At 43.5% G+C, this 23,985-nt stretch overlaps 1 protein-coding gene across 9 annotated transcripts in view; it reads right to left on the reverse strand.

The window, feature by feature from the left end:
- Positions 1-379: 379 nt before the first annotated feature.
- The window catches only part of PRKAG2 (protein kinase AMP-activated non-catalytic subunit gamma 2), a 293,481-nt gene continuing 269,875 nt past the window's right edge, over positions 380-23,985 (reverse strand). For all 9 annotated transcript variants that reach the window (XM_043464194.1, XM_043464192.1, XM_043464193.1 and 6 more), the window contains 8 exons: positions 17,032-17,077; positions 15,302-15,356; positions 13,904-14,030; positions 11,012-11,177; positions 10,469-10,506; positions 8,872-9,018; positions 5,708-5,801; positions 380-1,550 (listed from right to left, as the gene is read on the reverse strand). In XM_043464194.1, the coding sequence (XP_043320129.1) occupies positions 1,519-1,550; positions 5,708-5,801; positions 8,872-9,018; positions 10,469-10,506; positions 11,012-11,177; positions 13,904-14,030; positions 15,302-15,356; positions 17,032-17,077 (705 nt within the window). In that variant the 3' untranslated portion in view covers positions 380-1,518. The remainder of the gene's footprint in view (positions 1,551-5,707; positions 5,802-8,871; positions 9,019-10,468; positions 10,507-11,011; positions 11,178-13,903; positions 14,031-15,301; positions 15,357-17,031; positions 17,078-23,985) is intronic.

Here is a 23,985-nt window from a genome sequence, read left to right on the forward strand (position 1 = left end):
CCAGTATTTTTTTTTAACTTTCTCTGATATTTCATTGTTCTCCAAGATTTACCATTAACCTAAATCACAAACACTACTGTTTCTATGGGGAAAACAGGCAAAATCTTTCATATTTGGCCTGTTAGATGAAAAAACTGATCCCTAGCATAATAAAATATGCATGGAAATTTTAAATGAAATGTTTTATTTAATAATGGAGAGAGAGAAAGTTTACGAATCAAATCATTAAGGTTTTTTTTCCTGTTGATGTAAAAAAGAATAGGAGAATGCATGTTCTCCTTTATTTGGGGAGAAAGATCTAAGTGGGAAATTGCATGTAGGATTTTAATTAATGTGTGTTGAAATACAAAGTATTTTAAAGAACTTCTTTAACAAGACGGCAGATAGTAAGATTTATTTTAAGTTTTCAATCTGCAAAAAAAAAAATAAAACCCAAAAACAAAAAACCAAACTATACTCGTGTGTGTACACACACACACACACACACACACAGCGTCAACATTTTCAGAGCACTTACACTAGGAAACATTGTGTTTCTCCTCAACCATATGACAATACTGTATATGCCACAGTAAAATTTACAAAACAATCACATCAGCAGTCATACAGACATGATTTTCATGTCAAAACACAAGAAAAAAAATAGACATCTTCCGGGCACTTTGTTTGCAGCCCTGCAGAGCAGGTTCCCACACATGCTGTTAGAAATGTCAGCTTTTAAAACCCAACAGTGGCTCTCTGAGAAGTCTTATCCTTTCCAGGTCCGAACTGAAATGACGAGAAATCTGCCCTTTTAAAGTAGCAATCAATGGTTTATTCATGGGTACGGTGAAGTTTACCCACCAAAAAGATGTGTAAAAAAATTGCATGGAAGTAAAAAATAAATAAAGCTGCTGTAAGTCAGCCTTGTTTTACACTATGGTTCAGAATGGAACACTTAAACGTAAGACCATCATTAAAATTTTATATAAAGTAAATTATTTATATTCAGATTACAGCTAGTCAACAAACTGAATGAAGACAAACTGATTTGGTACAGGTTCAGAGACGTTCACACTCCAGCAGTGCCGCTTCGCCAGGACACGTTCCGGCCGCCGCGGGCAGCGGGGATGATGGGCCGCTGTTCCGACATAAGGCACTAGTTCTCAATAGGCCACACACTCGCCTTATGTCATGCTGCCTGTTAAGATACCAGTGACTTCTTTAACATGAAAAAGAATAAAAACGCAGGACACAGTGCACTTTAATGACATACAGCATTTGAAATCTTTCAGACGGCGGTCTGAGAACAGTCTTTTAATGCAAGCTTGAAATCTTCAAACACATACAATCTTTCTCTTTTTATGCTTCGTGTCAACATCACTGGGAAAAAAAAAAAAAACAACCCATCGCTAAACCCTGATACCACATGTTCTCAGTCATTTTTGCTGTGTTCATCGCGGTCCGTGTTCATGAGGCAAAGCGTGACCCAGCATCTTTGTTCAAGTTCTCCTGCGAGGGCTCCTCCGCTCACGGGGGTCACTCGGCTTCCGTTTCCTTCTGTTTGGCACCTGCCAGGAGATAGGAAATGGAGGTTTCAAAGCAATGTAAAAGTATGTTGCCGCTGCACCGGTCCTAGGTGCGCACAGAGGTGGTTCTCCACCCCATGGCTCCTACCCTCACCTGCAGAGCCTCATGAGTTGTGGGTGATGAGCAGGTGGGTCCGGGCTCCACCCCCTGCCCCCCCATGGCTGCAGCATGCCTTTAATCCATACTGCATATTGTAACTCTAACTGTGCAAGGTTTAATTTGAAAAGAAGAGGGTTTTGCTGCTAAAAATTTTAAAAAGAAATGTGTATTTAAGTTTTAGCAAAGGTGCAGAGTACTTCTGTTGTATATACTTACAAAAAATGTGAAAAAAAAACCACATTGTAACATGTTGACAGTACCTGCCCCTAACACCTACTCTCATCTGGCCAGGATATTTCTAAATGGGTTGGGAGGGGGCAGCTGTTTTTATTTTGTCATTACAACAGCTTCTCTGTTCTCTCATCAGACACTAGAAGACAGTTCACTTTGAAAGAGATTAACAATCTATAAAAATAAGGGGTTAAAAGATTGTAGCTACCGCGATTGGGCTGTTGGCTCACTGGTTGCATGTGTAATGTGTAGATACTTAAGTTCGCTTGAAACACCTGAGATAAGCCGGACAATGAACTATAGCTAAAACTTTTTTCAACAAGAGAAAATGTTATATATCAAATCAGTATCCTTAATGGGGAACTGTGTCCATTATCCAGTGAAAAGAATAACTACTGGTAAAAGCAGAGACATTATTTTGCCAACAAAGGTCCGTCTAGTCAAAGCTATGGTTTTTCCAGTAGCTATGTATGGATGTGAGAATTGGACCATAAAGAAAGCTGAGCACCAAAGAATTGATGCTTTTGAACTGTAGTATTGGAGAAGACTTGAGAATCCCTTGGACTGCAAGGAGATCCAACCAGTCCATCCTAAAGGAGATCAGTCCTGAATGTTCATTGGAAGGACTGATGCTGAAGCTGAAATTCCAATACTTTGGCCACCTGATGTTAAGAACTGACTCATTGGAAAAGACCCTGATGCTGGGAAAGATGGAAGGCGGGAGGAGAAGGGGACAACAGAGGATGAGATGGTTGGATGGCATCACCAACTCGATGGACATGAGTTTGAGCAAGCTCTGGGAGTTGGTGATGGACAGGGAGGCCTGGTGTGCTGCAGTCCATGGGGTGGCAGAGTTGGACACCACTGAGCAACTGAACTGAACTGCCCTTTTCTTCACATAATAGTGATGCTTTCAAAAGCATCTCTTACTCATTATCCCCTAAACATCCACCGCACAGTGCTCATCCTGGGCGTGGAGCCTCGCGGTGTGGTTTCAATCAGGGTACAGATCTCTGGAGGAACAGGAGGCCTGTGTTGGCTGCTCATTCTGTAGAAGGGGTGGAGGCTGCACAGGGGAGCCTCGAGCTGGCCCACAATCTTTACAGCTCAGGGGGAGAGCAGGCGGAGCGCGGAGTTGGCTGCCCAAGCGGGACCTCTGGTTTGACACTCCCACCACACTGTGACCGGTGTGTGGGAACCTCTGGTCTGAAGGAGGTGCTCCCTCCATTCCAGGAGAGCTCTGCCCCCAAGGCTCACGGATAATCCAGTTACTGGGAGCACAGGGCACCGTCCTTAAATAAACAATGTTACATCCACTGTACTAGAAAGAACTCTTAATTTGACTATCCCTGTCTTCATAATGCTATTTCTGTGTTAACATACATTTCAAATCCAGCTGTGGCCCAGGTTTCCTTCTTGCATTCTCACTAATGCTGACTTGCATGAGTGACTTAGAATTTTTAAAAAAATCCAATCTGGATGGAAATTTAAACTTGCCCAGATGAACATTCTCATTCTTCTGGTTTCTGACGCCAAGGCACAGAGAGGATCAAGAATTGCTTACTGTGAATTTGTGATGCACAAAGAATCTTGGCCTCGGGGACAGAAGCGAGCTGACGTTTGGTCTGACTCTGCCCAGCAAGCTGTGTGCCTTGGCCCAGGGCCAGCCGGCTAGAAAAGGGGTGTCTTTTTCTCAAGGTGCCAAGTGACGTGGCCGTGGGGATGAGCCTCAGTGGAGGAGTCCTTTCCCTAACGTGCATGGAGGTGCTGTAGAGCTGACCCGTGAACACAGGGGCCGGGCACTGCATACAGCTTGGCCTCTGTACCCACGATTCCCCTCGCATCCTTGGTTCCGCCTCTGTGGATTCAACCAGCCATGGGCTGTGTGGGACTGCAGTCTTTACTACTGAAAAAATTCCACGTAGAAGTGGACCCGTAGTGTCCAAGGGTCAGCTGTACACCAGTGGAACCACACTCTGGCCCTGCTTCCTCGCTCTATGGTTTGTCTGTGAGGTTCGTCCACTGTCAGGTACAGCTGTGCGTTCAGCATCCACCCATTCCACCAACAGACAGAATGCAGTCTGTCCATTCTTGCGCTCAAAGATGTCTGGGTTATTCCCAGTGTTAGGTTACTGTAAGTAATGCTATGGACAATCTCACATTCTTTTAGTCCTTTTCTAATTTCATGACTGTAGAGATTATCATGAGCTGGAAAAAAAATGAAATCCTGCCATTTTTGACAATGTGGATGGATCTTTCCCTTATTTCAGCATGAAATAAGACAGGAAAAGATAAACACCATAGGATCTCATTCATATGTGGAATCTTAAGGAAAAAAAAAACCCCAAAAACCCTGAGCCAAAACTAATGAAATAATGACAAAAACACATGGAGAACAGAGGACTGGTTTCCAGAAGGAAAGGGGGATGAGCAGTGACATGGGTGAGGGGTCAGCTGCACGGTGGTGGCTGGACTTGGAGGCTGATCGCATGTGGTGTGTGCAGAGGTTGGCCTCTAACGCTGTCCTGAAACTCGTCCTTAAAATGAAGTTCTGTAATGTCCGAGATTTGAAAATGACTGCGGCAAGCCCCATCTCGAGAGGTGCGACTTGGCAGACGTAGGCTGGGCCCCCTGGACTTCTCCGACACCGGCCAGGTGCCGCTGCAGCTCCGAGAGCCCCGTCCCCTGGGGCCATGCCCCCGCCCCCGCCCTTCTCGCTTAGTGGGGTCTGCTTCCTGCTGGTGGTGGGGGTTCCTTTAGGGCGGGTATCTTCAGGTCACGGGCCACTTCAGGTCACGGGCCAATTGTAAAAACTGGTTGTAGCTAGTCTGATTAATTTCTGAACTAAAGGAAAATCAATACCCTAGTAAATGCAAATTTTAATGTTTAACTTAAGAGTTCAAAGGGCATATCATTTACTCTCAGGTCTTGGCCTGTGAGGTCAGGCCTCACAAGGCCTGAGGCTGGGCTACCTGTAAATGCTTAGTACGGTGGGATGGGGGGCGGGGGCGGGTAGAGGCGGGGGTGGTGGTTTTAGGACCCATCTAGTAAACATGTGGTATGGAAGAAACACCAACTTCTCTCTTTTAAAGCCCCCTCCCCAGTCTTGCAGGCTCCCGACTGTGACCTGTGGGTTTGCTTAGAGTGAATCTGGCAGAAAATGACTTTAGTCACCAAATGTCATTTGGCAGTTAATGTAATTAACTATTAATACACTATTAATGGAAAAGTTTGTGCAGCTCATTTGTTTGATATAGCCACTACTAGTAAGTTTTTTTCGAAGGGTGAAAGTGAAAGTGTTAGTCACTCATTCGTGTCCAATTCTTTGTGAGCCCATGGACTGTAGCCTGCCAGTCTCCTCCGTCCATGGGATTCTCCAGGCAAGAATACTAGAGTGGGTTGCCATTTTTTTCTCCAGGGGATCTTCCCAACCCAGGGCCTGAACCCAAGGATGGTTTCAATAGGTGGATCCCAAAGAATTTCTTTCCTCATTTCCAGTTAGCAGCCCTAAAAATAAAGTGAAACCGAGGAACTCTTTTTAAAGGAAAAGGTTATGATGAACATGGCAATGAGTCCTTGATTACCCAAGGACTGGGTATCGATAGGATGCTCCTAAGTCAGAATACTTTTCCATAAACTTTTCTCTCTCAAGTAGGACAGTGAAACTTCAAAACCACAACAAAAATGAAAATGCTTGATGAGGTACTGTAGAGAAGGCTGCGGCTGGCAGGTGCTAGGGAAGGGCTTACTGCGCGCCCCCACCCCCTGCCATATACTTACGGTGAAGGTCAGACACTAGCATTTATACCTGCGGGGGTGAGTATCAGGGCCTGCAGGATATCGGACAGGGAAATAATTCCCACAATACTATCGGCTTCATTGACGACCACCAGCCGATGGACCTGCAAACGAGAGAAGAGGAGGCCCCACATGTGAAAGCTGAAATAAGTCAAGTTTTAAAGTGAACCTTAGAAAGAAAATCTTTCATGTACTATACAGTGAGTAACAACCTCTAGTGGCTCAGACAATACAGAATCTGCCTGCGATGCAGGAGACCTGGGTTTGATCCCTGGGTCAGAAAGATCCTCTGGAGGAAGGCATGGCAACCCACTCCAGTATTCTTGCTCAGAGAATCCCCATGGACAGAGGAGCCTGGAGGGCTACAGTCCAAAGCATTGCAAAGAGTTGGACATGACAGAAGCAAATGAGCCCTCATGCACACAAGAAACACTGGCTGGCTATGTCTGGCTGAGCTTTCTATTTTCAAAATATTAATACATGAAAGATACAACTCAAAACATGAAGTGTAGTAGTAGGTATTTCATGTAGCTATAATCTCTTGAATGGTTTTAGATTTTTTTACCATTGTACTTTGGTTTCTAGTAACTATCAGATAACTGTTTTACATGGCAGAGAAGTCCCAATAAACAGCAAAACTAAAAGGTCACTATGCTTAAGATTATTTTTTCTCTTTTCTCTATGAAGTTCATATATTAAGAATAACAGGATAATCAACTATAATACAGTGAAATAAATTACATTCATGTCCTGTTTTCTACTTGAAAGCCTTTTTATAAGTGGACAATGTTTGAGGTATTACTGTAACAAAGTGTCCTTAGGAAAGAGAGAGAGAGCATAGAGCTTCTCTGATGTATGAGCTTTAGGATTCAGGCCTGAGGCAACCACATGCCGGTGGCCAGCTTGGAGATTCTCTTCCTCATATTGACCACAGAAACCCTGGCTGGTGCAGAATCAGGGGTGGGGCGCACAGGAAGGAGATGGAGGGAGGAGGGGAATCCTTTTCAAAGTCTGTCTCGAATGATACTGTGTTGGTGACGCTTCTGACATCATAGCTTGCTTTTAGGTTAAAAAGGAAATTACTCTGTCATCTTAATCATGCTAATCGTACATTTCTTTTAAAAGCGCCTCTAGAACAACTTAGGTTCTTCAATCACCCTGTGATATAACACAGTTATCTATTAACTGTGATCATAAATTGATGCTTGACAGTTAGGGTCAGAGAATGCTTTATATTCTATACTAGACACGGTTGTTAATTTTTAATAATGATAAATGACTCTCTTTTGAACTACTAAAGGTCAAGGGGAAACCATTTCACCTAGAATTAGTTGCACCAAAAGTATTTTATTTGTTGGTGAGTCTAAACTTACAGATGTTCCTTTTCTAAAAGCTAGTGTGATATTCATTATATAAATAATTTAGGCAAATCATCGCTGATATATTCATCGCTGATGTACACCCTTCTACTAACAAAATATGTTGAAGCTAAAAACTGGTCTTTGTCCCCAGTTTTCAGCTTTAACATATTTTGGTGGAAAATAATTAATGAGGAAAAAAGTCAAGATGGGTAACAAGAAAACTTTAATTATGTCTTTATTTTCCTCAATGACCTATTTCATATTACAGTGAAATTTGTGTTGCTCACCCGATGAACTTCCAGGACAAGCCAATCACTTTCTTCTTTTATGTGACAGTAACACACGCTTAAACAGGGGCGTGGGAATACGCAGGAGTGCTGGCATTCCCCACGTCCTCACGTCCCCAGAAACAGCCGTGTCAATACTGAGGTGCAAGTCCTTCTAGACTCTTTTCTATGCATGTGAGTGTTATGTTCACACAAAGGATTACACTTTATATTGGCCTTTCTTCTTGGCAATATATTGTTTTTCCATATCAAGAGCATCCTCCCTTAACATGATCCTTAATCATTATAAAGGAGTCCCTCAGATGGATGTGGTCCATTGTCCTTATAATTACGCAGGGATTTCTTATGATCTTCAAAAGGCACATAAAAGAACAATAGGAAGCTTAGATGTACTCCTAAGCCACTTAAAGCCCTTTGGAAAACTAGTAATGGGTATTAAAGTCAAGTAGAAAAAGGAAAGCCTTCATGTTGAGGCTAGGGAAACAGGGTAAAGCCTGGCGGCTGAAGCTGGGGCATCAGCCCCGAGGTGGCAGCGGGGCTCTTCACACCGGCCCCGAGACGGCAGCGGGGCTCTTCACACCAGCCCCGAGATGGCAGTGGGGCTCTTCACACGTGTGACACGGGCAGGGCTGGTGGGCTTGGGTGTCACCGGCTCCTGAGCAGGGATTCCAGACTCCACACCACTTCGCAGGGAAGAGTCAGAACGCAGGCTGAGGTCACCTGCCACGAGCCTAGAAACACTCAGGTACTTTTCTTCTGGGACTGCATCCTTGCATTTAAATATAAATCCGAGCAGACTGATGAACGGCTTTTGCCCAGTTAGGGGTTAGGAGGAACACAGTCGCATCCATGCTTCAGTCCTAAAGACTGATAAAGAGGGTAATTCCCTATCCCTAACAAGAAAGGAAAGAAATTATCTGAGGATGGGTTTAATGTATTCGATACACTATGGGGGTGATCCTGTGCATCTTTTATTTAGAGTGTTATGCAAAGTATACTAAAAAATCTTACAAGCAGTAAAATAAAAGGGGACATGAGGCTGAGGGTCAGGAGATGGACTGACCATTTACGGTTTAAATCAGGAAAAGACACACTGATAGGAAGACAATTACTCTAACTTAGTAAAAGATCAGAACACAGTTTTATTGACTTACTTTGTTAAAACCATATAATTACATCTATAGCTTTAAATTCACTAACACCCTAATGAAACTTAAAGCTCTTGGGACTTCTGTTTTCTTAAGTTTTAAAACCATGAAAGTAGCCTACCCAATTATTTGATTCGGCTATGACATCAGGACTTATAAATTTAATTCAGTGGCCATTCACAGATGACCTACTAAGCGCCAAGACACGCGATACACTCTACAGCAAGAGACTGCCATGTGACTGGACTGGAAGGCTGCCTCAGGGGCTGCTCCTGTGACTCCGAATCCCTGGGGCCCTGCTTCCTAGTTAGTGCTGGTGGAGGGAAGGAAGGAGGGAGGTGGGAGGGACGTGTGTGTGTGTGCGCATAGCCGCCTCACCTCCGCCCTCACGATTCTGTCCACGATGGTCTCCAGTATCTCCAGCTTACTGCACTTCACTACACCCTCGAAATACTGCGACCGATGCTGTAGGGCCTGCGTCACTGTGATGTCTAGATTGTTGTACGTTTTTTCAGCAGCAAGGTTCTGTAATCAAGTAGCAGTGAGTTATATCCTTTGTTTCCATTCACATTAATGACCAAAGTAAGTTCAAAGCAACCTGATTTTTAAAAAAACATTAATGTTCATCTTAATTTAGTACCATGGTACCAGCTTAACGCATGCCATCGGTACTGTTATTTCATCATCTTATCAACAGTAAAGCTTGTAAGGTATACTTTTACTATGAAGCAATTGTGTTAAATTCTGACTGTGTGACCTATGGAAGAGTCCCCCATTCTTACCCAGTAGGGTTCTTTTTTTTTTTCTAATTGAAATATAGTTGACTTACAAGGTAGTGTTACTCTTTGGCATACAGCAAAGTGAATTAGTCACAGATACGTATTTTTTCATTTAGGTTATTACCAGATCTTAAGCATAGTTTCCTGTGCTCTATAGTAGGATCTTCTTCTATTTTATGTATAGTAATTTGTATCTGCTAATCCCAAACTCCGATTTATCCCTCTCCCTCTTACTCTACAGGTTGTTCCCTGATGTATAAAGTCTTTTGAGAGGTGGACTAACATTTGCCAAGGGTGAGAAGTCCCCAGGGCTGGGGAAGAAGGTTTCTGCTAGGAAGGCTTGGGGGTGGGGAGCCGTCAGGACCAAGTACTCGTGGAGGAAGTCCTGTAGATCTGAATGGTTCTTAAGGCTCTGATTAAGCTTACAGGGGTCCCACCCAACCAGATTCCAGTAAGCCTGTTTTATGGTGTCTATTATGTTAAACGGAATAGGATGAAACATAAGGGTTTGAGACAGCTACAAAAGAATACTTAAATGCTGCAGTCAATATTGTGGCAAAAAAAAGAAAAAAAAAAGATATGCATGTTTGGGGCTATCAAAGTTTCAGTTCCCTTTCTTCGAATTAATGTAAAAGTCTAAGAAAATGCATTTAAATGAGTCGGGTGGGGGGAAAGCACCAAGTGGAAGGATGTAGCACCAAAATCAATCTAGTAAATTTAAACCAGGGGTTAAAGAAGAATAAACCAGGGATTAAAGAAGATCTTTATATAACGCTATGTAATAGGTTTGCTGTCCTCTTTAGAACAGCTGTTGCCAATCAGCAAGTGGTGGGGTATATGTGTGCCCAGGGATCCAGGTGTGTATTAGGCCCACGCCTGTTGGCAGAATGAATTATTGTCTCCCACACAGAAACATGACCACTTAATATACACACATGCTATAGTAACAGATAAGTCATGGCTGATCTGAAAAAGAATTATAAAATGCTGCTAGTATGTTATTCACTGCTAAATCAATGAATAAAATACCAATATAAGTACAATTATTATGGGGGAGTCTATGGAATTCTCTGATAAGATCCTCATCCTCTAATAAGCCAGGAATTATTAAGTTAGGAAAAATCACAAAAACAGAGTAATGAATATGCTTCATGGGCATTCTAGACGACAGGTTTAACAAAATTAAAAATACTTACAATTACATCAAATTTGGAATAAATATCTACAACTTTTCCTAAAAATAAAAATATATGTTAGAAAAAGTCTTAGAAACAAAAAAATAGCATTTAATATCAATTTTAACTAGATAATCACTAGGAATTAAATACTGCTAAACAAAATAAACTTGTCTGTTTAAAAACAGATATGAAATCACATCTTAATGGAAAATATGATTCTTATTAAGCTGAGTGCTCCCTAATCTAAGTTTTCCTTTTCCCCACTTATCTGATATGCCAGGTCATTTAACAATAATTTTATTCTAAGCGGGGCTTCCCTAGTGGCTCAGACGGTAAAGAATCTGTCTGCAATGCAGGAGACCCAGGTTTGATCTGTGGGTCAGGAAGATCCTCTGAAGGAGGAAATGGCAACCCACTCCAGTATTCTTGCCTGGAGAATTCTAAGGACAGAGGAGCCTGGCGGGCTACTGTCCATGGGGTCGCAAAGAGTCGGACACGACTGAGCGACTAACACACACACTTTACCCTAAGGAGACAACAGGTATGGCTTAGTACACAGACCTGACTCGTCCACCACGGGCAAGGCTGACACTCGTCTTTCCACGAAAACGTTCAAGGCTTTAATGATGGGAGTGTCCGGGTGTATGAAGGCGATGTTATGGTAGGTCCCGATTCCAAGTGCCTCCAGGTTCTGCTTCATGAAGGCAGGCTTTGGCATATCAGACATCTAGACAGGAAGATAGTACAGATGCTCTAGAGCCAAGACACACCCTGTTAATGTTCACATGTCCACACTTGATGAAAAACTATGTGCAACAAATTAGTTAGTCTTTTCTAGAAATCTACTCGGAAATCTGAATTAATATGAAAATGTTACATATAAGGACTGTGTCTTTGTTCAAACCAGCCTGTATGTCTAAGTTTCTATTTAAGTACTTAGTAAATTAATACGAAAATGTTACATATAAGGACTGTGTCTTTTGTTCAAGCCAGATTGTATGTCTAAGCTTCTATTTAAGTACTAAGTAAAATGCTGCCACTAACATTTTCTCCTCTTCATTCACTGGGAAAGTGGACAGAAGGGAACAAGTCTGTTTGGATACTAAGGCCCATCAGCCACCAAGAACCTTTTAAAATTATTCCTGTTAAATTCGTGGTCCTGCTGTCATCTTTAAGTAACAGTTACTAAGAAGCCACACGCTTCCAAACCCGAAGTGTTGGATGGTGGCTAGCTGAGCGGCTAAGCCAGTTGTCACCCCATCCCACCTCTAACATCCCGAATTCTCCTTTGGAGGACTTCAATTTTTGTCTACAAGGAACAAGAACAAGCCAACCGAACAGAATTAGAACATTTAAAAGTTAACTTTTCTTTTCATGGGCTGTTTTAGAGGAGGAGGGAGAAATCAGAAGAGAGAAGCCTAGGGTCACGTTTGACTAAAACAAAACAAGGTTCTATGGTTTCAAAAATCCACCTTTTATAAAGGGCACAGTTGATTCCGTCCTCCTGGTGTACCTTATAATTATCAGGAAAAGATGAACAATTAGAAGAAACAAAATGTTCAAGTCAAAGAGTTCATCAATATTCAAATCATGAGAATCCTAGAAATTTAGAGAAAAAAAAAAAGAAAGGCCTATTAGGTCACCTAGCCCATCTTGATGCAGGATCACTAACCCCTGATCCACACTGTCCACTCGGGCTAATGGGCAAATGTCTCTAGGGGCAATGCTACTGCTTCTGAGAGAGTGCTTTCAAGTCAGTAAGAATCAGGCTTTAGAATTCTTCATTTTTTATCTGGAAATTCCTAGCTGGACATTCTAACAGCTTGATTGTAATGACCATATTGGCCCAAATAGAAGGCAGGACTGGCAGAGGCAACCTCCTCTCCTTTGTGCAGAAGAGAAAAACTGCCCAAGGCCTGTCTCCAACTGTGGGTGGCTCTTCCTCGACAGCGCGGCCGTGGAAGCGGGCTGGAGCTCGGCCACCGGGGGTCTGGGTCTGTGAGCCAGGCGCCCTGAGCGCTAGGACCCGAGCCACCTCCCGAGGGGCCCGGGGACAGCGAGGGCTACCGTGGCGAAGCCACACCACCTCGCTGAACTGTATCGCTTACGAATCAGATGAGTAAAAATACCTACCTGAGAAGGGTGGTGGCGGGGATCAGGTTTATCATGTGAAGTGCCTGACACAGCGTCAGTGCTTAGTGGTGTTCGGTGCTCATGATTGGTATTCTTTTTAAATGATGACTCCGAGGGGTGCGTGGGCGAAGGGCCTGGCCCAGCCCCTGCTCGGGGTCCTGCTGGAGCTCAGAGCCAGGGGACTGCATCCAGCCCACGGCAGATGGGGAGTCTGACCATCAAAATCTATGCCTCTGTAGTTCTTCCCTGGACTGTCTCTACCAAACTTTACGTGTTTTTTTTGTGTGTGTAAATTAGCTCTTCTCCTTCCTACTTTTTCTATGCATTTAAGCATGAAGAGGGTTGCATTTACACAAACTTACTAGAACACAGGGCTGGTCTGATGGACAAGGCGTTTCCCCTCCCAGTCTTAAGTAAACTCTCTGTGCTGCTGTCTGGCGAGGGGTTTGGGGGGTGGGGGGCAGGTCCCAAGAGCAGCTGAGCTCTTGCGTGTCACACCAGATGCTACATGACTTCCTTCTCTGAAGCTGGAGGGAAGACAGCAACGCTAACCTCATGCAGGTTTCACCTTCTTTAAAGAATGATTCTTAATATGATCTCTTCTGAACCATGAATGAGGCCACCTACTGGTTCCAGCTGACCAATTACTTATAACCTCAATTTCAGTGCATGTAATCAGAGAGAAAAAAAGATTAAAGCCCTTCTGTAAACATTCTGGTCCCCTGAGCCTCTTTTTAACACTGCGAAGCAAAGAGGTTCTACGTTTTTGCTGATTATGAAGCCATCTTATTTCAAACACAGTTGGCAAAACCTACAGAAAATATAGCCCTCATTTGGACCAACATGGTATTCTCTTGGTCAAAATTTTATTTGTTTTGGGTTTTTCCATCACTGCTGCACTTATAATAATAAGATAATCCGGGGGACAAGACTTTTTGAATATATTTCCAAAACCATGATACCAATAAAGCTTAATAAGGCAATCTGGCTCGTTATCTTAAGTCTATCCTTAATTAGACTGACCTGCAAATTGCTTTACGTCCCCTCATTTCAAGCGATAAAAATATTCTTATTTAAATAGAGAATCCCAAGTGTTTTTACTATTTTGATACTTGTGCTAAAAGGGGATTGCTTTTTAACTGGAATCAACTTTGAGAATGTGCAACTCGAATAGCAGTGAACTGAGAAACGGAAGTTTAGATACGGAGACCTCAAAACTAACAAATTTCTTCTATGAGGGTAACAGGGAGTCAGTTTACTTGAGGTAAATTAGTTAAAGCAGATGCAACTACGTCTTTAGAAACACTAAAAACTACTTACAAAAAGCTGGAGGAACTTGAGGATTCTTTTGTGGGTAAGTATATAAAGTGCATTCCCACTGATGGGGTCAATAACTGGCAATCTGTGGATTTTATTTTTGATCAACGAGTGCACAGCATCGAAGAGGCTGCAGGAAAAGCCATTACAGTTGTTAGGAGGCTTTAAAGAAGAATGAGAAACCTGTGGACCACCCCTGCTTTCAACGTATCTTCCATGCCTTTCAGTAACAATTATTAAGAGGTTGATAGACATTAAAGTGTTCTGGAAAAGTTTTAGACTGCAGACTTCAGCAAAATTTTTGATCTTCCACAACTGGTGTTAATATAAAACCTCAAACCCAAATGTAAGCGACAAACCTCTAGGAGAGCAGTTTTTATAATAGCAGGGTTGATGCTTTTGAGAAAGGACAGAAGCTACCCCCAGGGAAGCTAATGGACAACCTTGGCAACAGAGTGTGCTGTGGTGGGCTTGGCGTGGCTGCCCTGACTTCACTCACTGGCCACTTCCTGCTCTGGCCTCTCCTGTGACTGCAGAGAAGGAGTGGGTGCTGGGTGGAGCTGCTTTTTTAGGTCTTGCAAATAAAAATCAACATTCCACCTTTTCTCACTGTGTGTGTGTGTGTGTGTGTGTGTGCTCAGTCGTGTCCTATTCTTTCCAATCCCATGGACCGTAGCCCGCTAGGCTCCTCTGTCCATGGGGATTCTCCAGGCAAGAATACTGGAGTGGGTTGCCATTCCCTTCTCCAGGGGACCTTCCCGACCCAGGGACCAAACCTGGGTCTCCTGCATCGGCAGGCAGGTTCTTTACCGTCTGAGCCACGAGGGAAGCCCACGCTCTCCTCACTAGAACACTAGTTTTAAGAATGCTTTTATACGAACATAGAGACGTCTCAGAGCCGCTCCAGGAGGCCTGGTTGGTTCCACATGTGTTGCCAACTTCCTTGACCTGTGGTTTGATGTCTGTCTTTAATTTTGGGAAGCTCCTGGATCTGGAACAGTGGGACGTCCAGCAGGACGACTGAGGGCAGCCCTGCCTCTGACCACCTCTGGACCGGTGCTGCCGTAACGCACATTCCCGGCACGACACCCTTCAAAGGCTGGTCTGCGAGGCTGGGAGGACAGCTCAGGGATCGGCAGCTCTAATAACTGAACAGCTCCCCACTTGGCTTCTGTTGCAGGTCATCTGGATTCTCGAGCTGCTTAGTACAACCACCTTCTAGTCCATCACCAACCCTCTGGACTGACAGTGGCAGTGATTTCCATTGTCTCTTAAGTTTACTGAACTTAATTCTAAAGGCTGGCCCCCATCTAGACAAAAATAACCTGTTACCCATGGTCACAAAACAGATGAATCTGAATGAATGAATGTTTTCAAAGGAGAAAAACTTGACACGTTTACCTTGCATCTGGAGATATATTCACTAAAGGCTTAAATGTTTCTTGTAAATAAAGCTCTGTATTTATAGAAAGAAAATATGTAATTAGTAACATAGTTGCTATTTGTAATTATTAAGTTAATATATCCTTCCATTTACAGACAATGATTAGAAGGATTAAAAACCCAAACTGAATTAACTTACTGAAAACTATTGTGTTAATGATAGTCACGGTTATTTTAAACAAGTTCCACACTGTTTTTCAGATGGTGCCTTTGTGGAAAAGTATTTAAAAACAATATTACCATAGATATTGTAAAAACCTGAAAAGTCAAGACATCTAGTAAAAGAGCAATACCAGCAGAGGTCACTAGAATATTACCAAGTCATGATCACCTTCAAGAAATGAAGCTTAGTGTGATATCCCCTAAAACTAATTTTCATAAGTTAAAAGATAAAAGCTGTAACAAACTTTGTTCTTCAAATGTTACTAGGTTTTATTTTCCACACCAAAGCTCAGATCTACCATATCCGGGGATCTTTCTAGTATGCAGAAATCATCTTTGTAAAGATAAACTGTAATTCATTTGCTTTACTGAGGTTTCTATAGAGGAGGCATTCAAGAAAATCTTGACATTATTACTACTACCAAATGCCATATAATACACAAAACATAAATATACTTAAACCTTGGTCTAACATTAAACAGTAGAATTTATTAAGAAGTATCTGTCCTGCTATTAAAATATATATTCACTGCATAATAGGCTAACATGTGGATTCCATGTTGACTTACTTTGGTTTGGCGTGATAAAGCCACCGTAAATCAAATATATCACTCAATGAAACTTCCGTGCAGGATTAAAAGCGGCCCAGCCCTTTAGAGAATTCTAACGGATGTTCAGATTTTGCAGCCAGTCTAAAGGTTGCTTTTCAAACCAAGCAGATAACGGGAAGTACAAAGCTAAATTTCAGGTTTAAATTAAAAAACTACCTTCAGCGGGTCCCTCTGTTTCCATCCAGGTTCCTCCCTGAACACCTACAAAGGATCCCTCCTTAATGATGCCCACCCCTGGCTCCTAGCTGCCATTCCTGATGACTGCCCCTTTGGCCTCGCTGTACCAACCCAGCAAGACGGGTCTCATTAAAGACAACGATTTCACAGCCCTGAAATTACAATTTTAAAAATCGCTCCATTTCAGAAAAGGGTACTGTGATTACAGAGGATGAAATCCAATGTTGCAAAAGAAAGTCATCTTGAAGTTATTTTCTTGTGATTTAATTCAAATCATCTAGTTTAAGGTTCATTTGTTCTATGTTTCTCCATAATTTGGAGAGAAATAATGGTCAAATTTAAGTAGGAACAGATCCTTGCTTTAGTTAATTTCAAGCATTCCTTTTGTGCGTTTTCTATCCAAAGACAAAGTATTACTGGGAGGTAATACTCAGTGGTGAATGGTGGCCCCACTGAAGGGCGGAGACTCGGGCACTGCTCCTTATTCATTTACATCCCAGCCTCATATAAAGACTTGCTGCAGGCCCTCTGTACATGTGTACTGAACAGAATGGATAACACTTATAGTAATATGGCACACAACAGTATCAAAATTAAGATAGAAAACAATGTTTTAATTAACATAGTAGATTATACAGTGGAGAGAAGAGGATCTGTGAAACTAAAACATTTTACGTATAAGTAGAACATTTTTTTCCTGTTATTAAAAAGATTTTTTTAACACTCAATATTGCTTACCCCTCCATGTTTCAATCTTATGTTCCTCTAATTCATAAATCTGTACCTAGAAATAAGGAAAATTTTTATTTGCAAATGTTAACATATACAAGACAAGGAAAAAAAGAAACTACTATTTCACAACTACTGCTGAGTCTCTTAATTCAACAGAGGGGAACAAGCGAGGTAGTTCAGAAACAGAAATATAAATGAGAGACATAAAGTGTGCTCTGCATTTCTTTGAAGACAAATGTGTAAATTTAAAACATAAACCAACACAATATTATTAGTTTAACTTGAAAATCTGTGATACACTTTAAAATTTATAACTTATACTATATAGTTAGTATATAACTTATACTAACTACAAATTTTAAACATATATAAACACACACTCCTTAGGATCTATAAGATTTTTAGCCTCTCTAGTTTAAAAAGGGCAGTTGGTTAAAACGTGCTAGTTAAGTTGCTGGATCGGGTTATGCTGGACCAGGCGGGCGTCTTCGCCAAGGTAGAGCAGGTTTGATAGCAGCCCATCACCGGGAGCCGTCAGCACGCACAGCACCGCATCTTGGCTGCTGCTTTCGGTCAAAGTACTTAAGGCTTCTGAGTCTGCGTCCCTCCCTGAACAGCGGGGTGGGAGGCCGTCCACACTAGCCTCTGTGAGGTCTATGAGAGGGAGCCTGGGGCGCCGCCTCCTGCAGCGCTCGCTACCCGGGGGGGCTCCTCGAGCCCTGCCGCAGGAACGCCTGGCCTCTTTCTGAGCTCCCAACCCAGCCTGGCGACACTGAGACAGTCCTGAGCAGAGCCGCCACCGACCGGAGGGGAAGCAGACTCTACAAGGCTTATCGTGGGGATACAAGGATGAGCAGAGGTCAGAGGTCAGACCTGGAGACCTTCAGGAGGCAGATTTCAGCCAGGCTCTGCCTGCTGGGTGGACTTCTCGTCAACCCAGAAGACAAACCCAAGTAAGGGCCCCGGAGAAGAAAAGGACTTCTTCACGTTCCTGAAACACAGAAAGGAGACGGACGGGGTGGGGGTCGGAGCTGGGGGTCAGGGGACTGACAAGCCGGGGCGGGCTCCGTTTCGGGGGGAAGAGGCCAGGGCAGTTATGATGGTTTAAGCAGAGGGCCCATGAGACGGCACCAGAGTCAGATGCAAGACCAAGCGTTGTGGAGGTTGGGTCTCGAAATGGTGACTGTGGGGACGGAGGGGGCCACTGGGAGAAGAATTAAAAGGTTTAGAGGAGAATGAAGGAGGGGAGATAGAGACAGATGGATAAATAAGAAGCCCCCCACCTCCCGATGTTGATGCTAGGTCACTGATAGCATCCAGGACACAGAGGAGGATGAGGAAGGAATCAGCTTCCTAAACGAGGAAGATGAGCCTCTGGCTTTCACAGTTGAAAGCAGAACATCCTGGTCTGTCCCAGGCGGTTCTGAGGTGAAGCCTCAGCCCAGCAGAGGAGGGGCCTCCCTGCTTTCTGCCTGCACAACCCCTTGGGGCTCTAGCTGCGGTCATCAGCGTGGACATGCTCGGCTAACACAGCAATCTATTATGAACTGGGGGTGTTTGGCCCCAGTACCCCCCAGTACGATGGGAAGGTGTGTGTGTGTATAATGTATAAACATGCGTAAGACAGAGTCGCTACCTCTAAGAACGACCTAACAAGAACCTCAGATGCCCCAATGACAGCGCTTCTTGACTTTGGCACGACGGATGTTTTAGGGCGTCTTGTGTGCTGTGTTCGGTAGCATCCTTGGCCTCTGCCCACTCCACACCAGTCGGACCAGCCCACCCTTTCCCCAGCCAGGAGACGTAATGTCCCTGGGGGAGGCAAAATCATTCCCAGCCGAGACACCCTGCCCTCGGCGAAATCAGAACACAACATGAAAAGTGCCACTTGGGTAATTCTTGGGGGGCACTGAAATGGGGACTCATCCGCTCCAGGGGGACAACAGGGAGCTCACCCTGGCGGAGGGGGTGCCTGAGGAGGGTTCTGGAAGACCACAGTGTCAACCGGCAAGGACCAAGGGCCTGAAGGAGAATGCCAGTGGAGGGAGTGGATTCAGATCTCCAAAGAAGAGAAGCCACGGGGGGAGGAGGGCAGGAGAGTCCGGGGGAGGGAGAGAGAGGAGGACCTGAGTGGACAGGCTGGCAGGAGAGGAGAAGCAAGAGGGACCACCACTGCCCGGCGTGAGCAACACCCCGGCCGGCTCTGGGGACGGCGGGGAAGAAGCCGCTGACCACTGCTTGAGAACAAAACTGGGCTTTGAAAAACAGGCTATCCGGGACCTCCACTTGCGTAACTACAGTGGTTAATAGGAAAACTAGCGGCCGTGGCTCTCATCATCAGGAACAGTTCTTCTATAACAGACATAAAAATGATAACTTAAAATTGCTGTTTCCAGTTGGTGAAAAACCAGCCTGGAAAATCTTCCAGAGAAGCTACAAAATCATTCACAGTCACAGTCCCCGTCCCACTGAAAAGAAGCATCCCAAAGAAATAAGGTTTGATAGTAAGATTGGAGGTCACCCCAGGTAGAATTAGTGAGTTTAAGATGGATCAACAGATACTATCTGAAGATCCCTGGTGCTAAAGACTGAGACCTAGAGGACAGGATCAAGTGGTCTAACATACAAGGAATACAAGTCCCAGAAGGAGAGAAGAGAGAGAGAATGAGATTAAAAAAAATTTTTTTTGAAGAAAACAGCAGCCCCCAAAATAGGTAGAAAAGCAACTTAGAAGATCATGGAAACTCAACATACCCGGAACAGGATGAATACAAAGATGCACTGGAGTCAACAGCTGAAATCCAAAGTTAAAGAGAGAGCCTTGAGTCAGGCAGAACTGGTGCCTTACAAAGAGGAGACAAGGAGAGCCATTTCCACTGACTTCTTATCAAAAGCACTGGGGGCAAAGGGCAACAAAACTACATCCTCAAAGAGCTAAAGAAAACAAACAAAATCAGTTAGCTCAGTCTCTATAAAACAGCAAAGCTGTCCTTCCAAAATCAAGATTAAAAAAGAAAAAAGATGAAATAATGACATTGTTGGACAAACAGAAACTAAGATAATTCATCACTGATGTGGACCACACAAATGCAATAAAAACAGATGGTGACTCAGATCCACAGAAAAGAACAGAAAATGGTACCTATGTGGGTAAATATAAAAAACTAATTTTTTTTCCCTTTTACTCATTTTGTTTAAAATAAAAATGCGAGGGGCAGATTAAATGGAAGTATACTTTCTACATAACACCAATATTAACTCTAAATGGACTGCGGTTAAGTGAAAATTGATACTGAAATGCATACAGCAACCACAAGACAACAAAAATCATGCCAAAAGGTATGCCTGAGATAGTCATAGAGCTCTACTGGCCCTGATGCAATAGATGAGACCACACTTACGTCTCCTGCTACAAATGACCAGAAATGGGGGAAAAAATATGTGGAGCTGCTTTCAGACATGAGACAACAGGCGGGGCAGGTCGGCCGTCCCCGAGAGAAGGGAGGCAGGCAGCGCTGTGACCGCCATGCCCTGCTTTAGAGGCAGCGAGACCTTGATGCGGGCAGCTGACCCCTAGCAGAGCAAGTCACACTGAGCTGAGGAGACAGAAATCAAAGTCTAGACAGAAGGAGCCACGTGGGACTTGCAGGACGGACCACTAGACAAAGCGGGCTGGGGGTCCAGAAAAAGAGAAGGCTGCACAGAGCTCCTTGAGTCTCTGACGGAACGCTAGGCAGGCATGCACAAGGGATGATGCTCTGTGAGCCCTGGCAGACGTACCCTGAAGGACATTTGCCTTCCAACCGCAGAGTGGAAAGTCCTTGCCGAACAACCAGGGAAATCCACAGAGACCCCTGAAGTATTGGTAGAGCTAAACCAGCCAGAGGAATGATTAACACTCTGACAAAGCTTAAAAGCCAGCCTTGAAAGAAGCACGTGAAAAGATACTCAACATCATTAGCCATCAGGGAAATGCAACGCAAAACAACAACTAGGTATCAACTCACACACACTAGGATGGCTGTCATCAGAGAGAAACAGTCGCAGGTGTCAGCGAGGGTGTGGAGAAACTGGCATACTACACACGGCTTGTGGGAAGGTGCAATGCTGCAGCCACTGTGGAAAATAGCTAAACACAGATGACAGTGTGACCCAGGAATTCCGCTTCTAGGTCTATACCCTTTTCTGGGCTCCAACATCACTGCCTATGGTGACTGCAGCCATGCAATTACAAGACGCTTGGTCCCTGGAAGAAAAGTTATGACCAACCTAGACAGCATATTAAAAGGCAGAGACATTACTTTGCCAACAAAGGTCCGTCTAGTCAAAGCTATGGTTTTTCCAGTGGTCATGTATGGATGTGAGAGTTGGACTATAAAGAAAGCTGAGCACTGAAGAATTGATGCTTTTAAACTGTGGTGTTGGAGAAGACTCTTGAGAGTCCCTTGGACTGCAAGGAGATCAAACCAGTCCACCCTAAAGGAGATCAGTCCTGAATATTCATTGGAAGGACTGATGCTAAAGCTGAAGCTCCAATACTTTGGCCACCTGATGCGAAGAGCTGACTCATTAGAAAAGACCCTTATGCTGGGAAAGACTGAAGGCAGGAGAAGGGGATGACAGAGGATGAGATGGTTGGATGGCATCACCGACTCAATGGACATGAGTTTGAACAAGCTCTGGGAGTTGGTGATGGACAGGGAAGCCTGGCGTGCTGCAGTTCATGGGGTCGCAAAGAATTGGACATGACTGAGCGATTGAACTAAACTGAGGTCTATACCCAAAAGAAATGAAAACACATATCCACAAAAACACCTGGATGTGTCTGTTCATAGCAGCGGTATTCCTAATAGCTGAAAAGTGGAAACCATTTAAATGTCTATTAACTGATGAATGGATAAGTAAAATGTGATATAGCCATAACATGGAGTATTATTTGGCAACAAAAAGAAATGCAGTACTGATATATGCTACAACATGGAGGAATCTTGAAAACACTATGTTATGAGAAAGAAGTTGGTCACAAAGGACCACATATTGTGTGATCCCATTTACATGAGGTGTCCAGTATAGGCAGATCTACAAAGTAGCTTAGTGGTTGCCTAGGGTTGGAGGTCATGGTGGACTGGTGGCGTGTCACAGCTAAGAGGTGTGAAGTTTCTTTTTGGGGTAATAAGAATGTTCTAAAATTGACTGTAGTGATGACTGCACAACTCTGTGATATACTAAAAACCACTGGACTGCATATTCTAAATGGGTGAAATATAAGATACACAAAGTATATCTCAACAAAATTGCTTTTAATAAAGGATCTTCAGGTAATTTAACTGCCTGCCCAAAGTCCAATACTCTTTAAAGGAAGACAATACAGATATTCAACCACACAATGTTATAATTATAATATTCACAATATTATAATATATGATATATAATATTCAGCATTCATTAGGAATTAGTAATTTGTAAGAAGCAGAAATGCGACCCATGACAGGAGAAAAACCAGTCACTAGAATCAGACCCAGAAGAGAGATGATAGAAACAGATTCTGATACATATATATCAGATATATAACAACTGACATAATACATTCAAGGATTTAAAGGAAAATATAAACATTACAGGGAGAGAGAAATGGAAAATATAAAAAAGATCCATATGGAACTCCCAGGACAGAAAACATACTACCTAAAAGGAAAAAACAAAAATAGTAGGTAAGACATTGTGGAGGAAAGGAACCGTGGAAATGAAGACATAGAAATAAAATATATCTGAAGTCCAGAGAGGAAATACTGGGGAAAATGCTACAAAATAAGAGTGTTAGTTGAGTAACTAGCATCCTTGTGGAGGAGGGGACAGAAAAATACTCGAAGAAATGGTGTCTAAGAGAATGGAGAAAAAGAATACAATAATCTCAACAGCTGCAGAACGCATCTGACCCAATTCCGCATCCGTTCATGAGAAACACTTCTGGCAAACCTGAAAACGAAGCAACATCCTCAACGTGATAAAGGGCATCTATGAAAGAACAACAGCTGTCACCAAAGTAACTGTGAAATACCAAACACTCTCCCTCTAGGAGGGCACAAAAGGCAAGGAGGTCTGCTTTCATGATGTCAGCGCTGTACTGGAGGGCTCAGCCAATGAAATAAAGCAAGAAAAACAGCAAAAACCAAACAAGTTTGGAGAATCATGAAAATCACAGAGTTAGATAAAGGCCACATGTGGGTTTCCAACTATGCTCTTATAAAACAGTGGGACTGGACCAGGGAATTCTGTCACTAAAATTAGCCAGTAGAAAGATGTCAAAAGTGAATTTCTCTAACTTTAATTTTTACTTTGTTAAAACCACCGTGTCCATATAGTCCTTGTTGTAGAATTTTGGGAATAACTGCAATAAACTGCATGAACATCCACAGGCTTGGAAGGTAAACCCTGTGTCAGCTCATATAATGCGAGGCTTCACTGGGCACAGCCGTCCGGTCCAAAGGCGTACGAGTGGCCTCCTTCATTCACGTGTCCAGGTGGATCTCAATGCCACAGCATGCCCATAATGCCATTAAAGAGCACAAATCTAGTGAAATTTATAGTAGAGGCTTTCCTGGTGACTCAGTGGTAAAGAATCTGCCTGCCAATGCAGGAGACACAGGGTTCAATCCCTGGGTCGGGAATGGGGAAGGAAATGGCAACCTACTCCAGTATCCTTGCCTGGAAAATGCTGTGAACAGAGGAGCCTGGCGGGCTACAGTCCATGGGGTGATGAGAGAGCTGGACACAACTGAGCAACTAGACAAACAACAGACGATAGTCTATGCAGTCATCGGGGGCTTCCCTGGTGGCTCAGACGGGAAAGAATCCGCCTGCAATGCAGAAGACCAGGAGACCCTGGTTCAATCCCTGGATCAGGAAGATCCCCCAGAGGAGGGCACGGCAACCCACTCCAGTGTTCTTGTCTGGAGAATT

The sequence above is a fragment of the Cervus canadensis genome, chromosome 3 (genome assembly GCF_019320065.1).
Source record: "Cervus canadensis isolate Bull #8, Minnesota chromosome 3, ASM1932006v1, whole genome shotgun sequence".
NCBI lineage: Eukaryota > Metazoa > Chordata > Mammalia > Artiodactyla > Cervidae > Cervus > Cervus canadensis.